The following is a 7,022-nucleotide window of genomic DNA, read 5'->3' as shown; positions in this document are numbered from 1 at the left end:
CAATGAACATTGTGGTACATGACTCTTTTTGAATTATGGTTTTCTCAGGGTATATGTCCAGTAGTGGGATTGCTGGGTCGTATGGTAGTTCTATTTTTAGTTTTTTAAGGAACCTCCATACTGTTCTCCATAGTGGCTATCAATTTACATTCCCACCAACAGTGCAAGAGGGTTCCCTTTTCTCTACACCCTATCCGGCATTTATTGTTTGTAGATTTTTTGATGATGGCCATTCTGACTGGTGTGAGGTGATACCTCATTGTAGTCTTGATTTGCATTTCTCTAATGATTAGTGATTATGTGTTTGTTGGCAATCTGTATATCTTCTTCGGGCTCACTATTTCTAAATATATTTTGAACTCAGGAAATATAAAAAATGTTGTTTTATGTTTAATTTATATAGTCATATAGCATACTGTTTTAAGCAAGATAAGCTTTTATAGGTTAATGGATAACGGTTGCATTTTGAATTTTTAAAATGAAAAGTAGTATATTGTTATTTCCGTGATTTATGAATACATCTTTAAGAGAGAAAATATCATATTTTGTCAATATTTTTCAGGAGACAAAATGCTATGTTTATAATTCAGTTAATCCCACCCCATGCCCCCAATTTACTGGGTCTAGAAATACCTGAATCATTGTTGGTATGCCACTTACTATCAGTAGTAGTAATGTAAAAGGGGTGTTATGGCAGTTTTAAACTTAGTAATCAATGAAAAACTCTGACAGTATTCTAAAGTATTAATATCTCATTTTTCCTTTTTAGGCTTTCTAACCAGGTTTGAATTAATACAGCTAGTGCCTCCAGGTAATGTGCCAATAAATGAATTTCTAAATTAGTTTAATTTAATTTTAAAAGGATTTTGGCATGGCAAAATGGGGACTGGCATTTAAAAGCTGTGCTTTATATAACACATGCTTTTTACCCCCACCAGTCTGTTTAATTTTGCCCACTTTCAGAAGAGTAACTTTATGGGTTTGAAAAAGCAGTAAGCATAGCTTAAACAGGTTCTTTGACTTTCCATTTTTTCATAATTTTATCTAATAATCATCAAATAATTTTTTTAGTCCTGGCTCAGCTTCTTTCAAGTGTTTGCCTTTGGCTGTGTCGTAATTTGTAGAGTGAGTGAGTGAGAGTGTGTGTTTGTGTGTGTGTGAAACCCAAAGCCATCTTCTCTGTTGATGCTAGAACAGGGTTGGCAAACGACAGCCTCCAGGCCAAATCCAACCTGCAGTCTGTTTTTGTATGGCCTGTGAGTTAAGAATGGCTTCTACATTTTTAAGAATTAAGATTTACTTCATATACTATAAAATTCACCATTTTCAAGTGTACAATTCAATTGTTTTTAGTATGTTCACAAGATTGTGTAACCATCACCACTATCTGATTTTAGAATTTTTATTACCCCCAAAAGAAACCCTGTACTTATTAGCAGTCACTCCTCATTCCCTCCTCCTCCCAACCCCTGGCCACCACTAATCTACTTACTATCTCTAATTGATTTGCTCATTCTGGACATTTCATGTAAATGGAGTCACAATTTGTGCCCTTTTATGTCTGGCTTCTTTCACTTAGCAAAATGTTTTCAAAGTTCATCCTTGTTGAAGCACATATCAGTACTTCCTTCCTTTTTATGACTAAATAATGTTCTTTTATATGAATATGCCGAATTTTGTTTATCCATTCATCAGTTGATGGACATTAGAATTGTTTCTCCTTCTGGATATTATGAGTAACACTTCTGTGAACATTCATGTACAAGTTGTGTGAATACGTGTTTTTTTGTTCTCTTGGGTATGTATTTGGGTATATACCTAGGAGTGGAATCGCTGGATCACATGGTAACTCCATGTTTAACTTTTTAAGGAACTGCCAAACTGTCTTTGGTTTTTACATTTTTAAATGGTTGGAAAGAAATTTTTTTGAAGAAGAATATTTACTGATACATGAAAATTATATCAAATTCAAATTTCATGGTCTGTGATGTTTTATCCATGCTCATTCATAGAAGTATTGTTTATGGCTGCTTTTGTGCTGGAATGAGGGTTCAGTAGTTGTGACTATATGGCTTGCAAAGCCTAAAATATTTATTCTCTGGACCTTTGCAGAAAAAGTTTGAGACCTCTGTGCTGGAATCATGGGACTTTCGGAGGAAACTGTTCTGTGATGACTTTGTTTTGTGTTATGCAAGAGACCTGAGCTAGTGAGAGCAAGTAGGAACTGCCACCTGGTGACACCACTTCTCAGAGTTTCTCAATGTGGCTGATTATCTGGTGATTTTAGAGTCTGCGTGTGTGTGTGTGTGTGTGTGTGTGTGTGTGTGTGTGTGTGTGTGTGTGTGTGTGTATGTGAGAGAGAGAGAGAGAGGATACCTAAAACTCAGAAACATTTCTAATACTCTTCTGATCTTTGCTACCATATGCTTTGCCCTTTCCCTTCCCAGCTTCACAGTTTTAACTTGTAAAAGGCATCCCCAAATGATGAGGAAAGCTTTATCTATATTTTGATGAACATGTTTCTTGCTATTTCTCTGTGGTTAGAAAAACACATGGATATGGAATTTTTACATAAATAATGTCACATACATTTTCTTCTCTTACTAACTTCCCCAATTATGTTACTGTTATATTGTAATTTTTAAAAACAGATGGAAAAGCATTATTTTTGGTATCATGAAGAATTTCATGAATTTACTTATGTGTTTCTATAGGTCTATAAAAAGTCTGTAAATAATATTTGGGGTTTTACTTTTTCACTCTACATTGTTACCTGTAGGTAACTTATTTGTCATTTTCAATAGCTATGTATTTTCCATAGTGTTATTACCAATCTTAAATTGATATTGTTGCACAATAGGATTTCTTTGTCTTTCATATATTTATAACAATTATTTTTTCTCTTGATATATTTAAAAACAATAGAATTGCTAGATTGAACCATATCTTATAACCTGAGAGTAAACTGATCCCCAGCAAGTTTCTATTATTTCTACTGCATTCAGCACTGTATAGAGTGCCTGTTTCCCATATCCTAGATAATGCTGGATGCTATCATTTGGATTTTTTGTGTTTATAAAGTGTGTAATAATTCTTTAAAATATATTTCACCATATTTTCCGGTCCCTTCTTTTTAGATATGATTTGTGACAACCTTAACATTTTAAATTTACTTCAGAAATTTTCCATTTTCCCATATTATAATTTGTTTTCTTTCTTTCCTTCCATATAGTATGACTGTTAGTGTCCTTTGATTACTTGTGGAGTGATGTCTGCACATTAACTTTGCATTTTGGTATAAATTCCTGATATTTTTAGCAAAGTTTTAAATCAATTATGCTTAACACATATGTATTTCCCCTGTTTTGTTGCATTATTTTGATATTTTATTGTGTGAAACTTTCTTTTTCTTAAGAAAGCATGGGAGAAGGAAGATGAGTCTGGCAGATGCCTCAGCTAAAGCAGAGGTGGCTGTGGAGGCTTTTATGAGGATCATGGCCTTGCCTACTGTGGCTGTTCTGGAGCAGGTCAAGGGCCCCAATGGAGTGGAGTGGACCCAGGAGTCTGTAGTTCTTTCTTCTGCTGCTTGGTTTTTTGGCAGAGGCATGTCCTGAAAACAGATAAGAACCCCACTCTCATTGGCTCTAGGGATGGACACACTTGTATATGTCAGTGCTTTCTTAGGTAGGCAGAACAGAGGGAAGATCAGAGATGCCTCCTACCTGCTTTTCAGCAATTCTCACTGAATGTTTTTTAGCCTAAAAGTAACAGGCTAAAATCAGGGCATTGAGTTTTCTTCCATAAGTTTTTTATTTGACCCAATTTTATGTTCAAACATATGTCACTGTTAACTGGCAACTTATATTTTAGTATGCTAACAAAATAGAAGCAGGACCATTTTGATCTTATTTAATTTTTCGTGACTTAAAAAGATTACCCAATATCTATAATAAATATTCTCACTGTAAAAATTTTAAGTAACAAAATAATATAAAATAAAAAGTAAAAAGCCACATTCATCAATAACCTCTGACAATAATTACAATTAACAATTTGTTGTATATCTTTCTTAGGTCTTTTATAATGAATTTAATATATATAATGCATTTAGTATATTCAACCAATTCTAAAATATATAGACATATACACAAACACAAACTCACATATATATACCTAAATATTAAATATGTATAATATTTAGCATATGTATATTTAATGTATATATGTATATATATATATAGGTTGAATATATATTTCCTGCAACTTTTAAAAATTTGGTATTTTTTTGACTGCCATTTTTTTTTTTACTTGACCGGAAATCCATCTGTGAGAAGGTTGCAAGAATAGTTCAAAATTGTGATGACTGGAGAATATTGAAGCTGAGTGCATGCTTACAGGTTATAACTCAGAAGTTAATCAGCTACAAAGTGGGGGCTTTATTGTACTTGTCTTCTTTTTGTCTACAATCCTTCAGTTTCAGATTGTAATTTTAGTGGAATTAAACTTGAATTGCTTGATATAATTAATTTTGTTTAGCTTCAGATGCATTACAGATTGATCCATTAATTTGTCCAACATATGTTTATTGAAGGTGTACTTAGAAAATGCCCTACACTGTGCCACTTCCTGGTGGTATGCCAGTGGCACCAGGTACAGAGTGGCGGCGGTGAGCCGCCTTGATCTGCTGGTTCTTGATACTAGCTAATTAAGTAAAAATGATTTGCTTAAAGTCTCAAGTGGACTGTGCTGTGGGGTCACATGGGCCACATTTAGGTTCTCAGGGAACAATTCTTCATTGGCCGAATTGTTACCTTTTCATTTTGTTGTAGATATTACTGTATTTGATATTTTTTCATAGCACTTTCAAACACACTTACTATAATCAAAAGACATATTATGACCATTAAGTTTGTGATACAAGTACCTCAGATTTGCATATGATGTTACTTCTAAAGAATGAAGAGATCCAGTGATTTGGCTTAGAAGTAAGTAATAAAGACTCCTCTGGGTCTTCAGTTTACAAAGATGGGAAAAAGCAAATAGACACAGGGGGGCAGCATAGTTCTGTTTGACAGTGAGCTTGGTACTTTTTTTTTTTTTTATTGAACTCTTACACAGAAACTTCTACTTTGGGATAAGTCATGTATATTCAGTCCAGCTGTAAAATGCTCTTTTTTAGTGGGCACCCATTCCGTGAATCAGAGCTTGATTTTTTTAAATTAATTAATTTATTTTTTGGCTGCTTTGGGTCTTTGTTGCTGCTCGCAGGCGTTCTTTAGTTGCGGTGAGTGGGGGCTACTCTTTGTTGTGGTGCGGGGGCTTCTCATTGCGGTGGCTTTTCTTGTTGCGGAGCGCGGGCTCTAGTCACGCGGGCTTCAGTAGTTGTGGTTCACGGGCTCTAGAGTGCAGGCTCAGTAGTTGTGGCCCACGGGCTTAGTTGCTCCGCAGCATATGGGATCTTCCCGGACCAGGGCTCGAACCCGTGCCCCTGCATTGGCAGGTGGATTCTTAATGACTGTGCCACCAGGGAGGCCCCAGAGCTTGATTTTATACTTCGTAGTGATGTTTACTAGGCATCAGCAAGAAAGAACTCCTGCCTCAGATGATCTGGTTTTGAATTCCTGCTTTGCCATTTGGCATCATGACAAGTGTCTTCAACTCTCAGAGCCTCGGTTATCTGTAAAAAAGGAATCAAGTGAGACTCCATATGGGGAAGCAAGCTGTCAATTCTGATATGCTCTCTCAATGTTAGATATTTCTAGAACCGGTATCATTATTAAAATTATTATTTCTCTTAAAGTCTCTCATTTGTTTCCTTTTTCAGGGAGAAGTTTTTCACTAATGGCATTGACGATGTCCCTGTCTGTGCCGTTAGCCTATTAAGAACACCGAGCTCTTTCAGGCATTTTACTTGGCTTATGAGACTTGCTCAGCCTGTGCACATGTTTATTTATTATTTATAACCTAGGCTCTTGCTGTAACATCCCCTTGGTGTGCTGACATTTTCACACTGGGTGGTAGTTTGGATCTTTAGAAAATGACCAAACCAGAGAGACAGAATTGAGAAGCTTCACAGCCTTCTGTTTCTCTAACCCTATTTCAGTTTCTTTTTTATTCCGGTGATTCCAAAGATAGCAGATAACTCACTTCCAATTCTCGGACCTCTCATTTTTATCTTAATTCTTGCTAAATGTAGGAATAGTAAGTAATAGCTATCATTTTGGATGCAGTGACAAGAACTAGCCAAAAACATATGAAAGGAAAAAGGAAAAGCCCACTGTGTAGAGCATCATACCAGGTGTTTGTTCCCAATAGGAACATAGAATCGAAAACACACGATGTTTGTAGAGGCCAGTGTAGTGTGGGGAGCATTGCTGGGCTGGTATCACAGATCATTGAATGTATGATGCCAATTAAGTTAAGGATCTCAAGGTGAGAGTATCCTGGATTTAGAGTGAGCCCTAAATCCAGTACCTTTTTTTAAATATATGTATAAATTTATTTATTTATTTAATTAATTTTTTGCTGCATTGGTTCTTTGTTGCTGCACACAGGCTTTCTTTAGTTGCGGCAAGCTAGGGCTACTGTTCGTTGCGGTGTGTGGGTTTCTCATTGAGGTGTTTTCTCTTGTGGAGCATGGGCTCTAGGCGGGCTTCAGTAGTTGCAGCATGCGGGCTCAGTAGTTGTGGCTTGCAGGCTCTAGAGGGCAGGCTCAGTAGTTGTGGCACACGGGCTTAGTTGCTCTGTGGCATGTGGGATCTTCCCGGACCAGGGATTGAACCTATGTCCCCTGCATTGGCAGGCAGATTCTTAACCACTGCGCCACCAGGGAAGTCCAAAGACGGACAAATCTTTAAGGTAGAGATGACCTCGGTGTGTTTGAGGGACAGCAAGAAGGGCAGGAGGGATGCTATGGAATGACCAAGGAGGAGAGTGATAATAAAGGAAGTAGGAGAGGTGATTAGAGGCCTGATTATACAGTCTTTTTTTTTTTTTTTTTTGCGGTACGCGGGGCTCTCACC

The 7,022-nt window shown here is 36.6% G+C and overlaps 1 protein-coding gene across 9 annotated transcripts in view; it reads left to right on the top strand.

Annotated features, from left to right (window-relative positions):
• The window catches only part of SPATA6L (spermatogenesis associated 6 like), a 65,007-nt gene that overhangs the window by 21,504 nt on the left and 36,481 nt on the right, over positions 1-7,022 (top strand). For 7 of the 9 annotated variants that reach the window (XM_055087188.1, XM_055087189.1, XM_055087193.1 and 4 more), the window contains one exon: positions 770-811. The exons of the other annotated variants lie outside the window; for them this stretch is intronic. In XM_055087188.1, the coding sequence (XP_054943163.1) occupies positions 770-811 (42 nt within the window). The remainder of the gene's footprint in view (positions 1-769; positions 812-7,022) is intronic. 9 annotated transcript variants of the gene reach the window in all.

The sequence above is a fragment of the Physeter macrocephalus genome, chromosome 9 (assembly GCF_002837175.3).
Source record: "Physeter macrocephalus isolate SW-GA chromosome 9, ASM283717v5, whole genome shotgun sequence".
In the NCBI taxonomy this organism is placed as follows: Eukaryota; Metazoa; Chordata; class Mammalia; order Artiodactyla; family Physeteridae; genus Physeter; species Physeter macrocephalus.
Note: the sequence above shows the minus strand (reverse complement) of the source record. Positions and strands in the feature narration are given on the sequence as shown.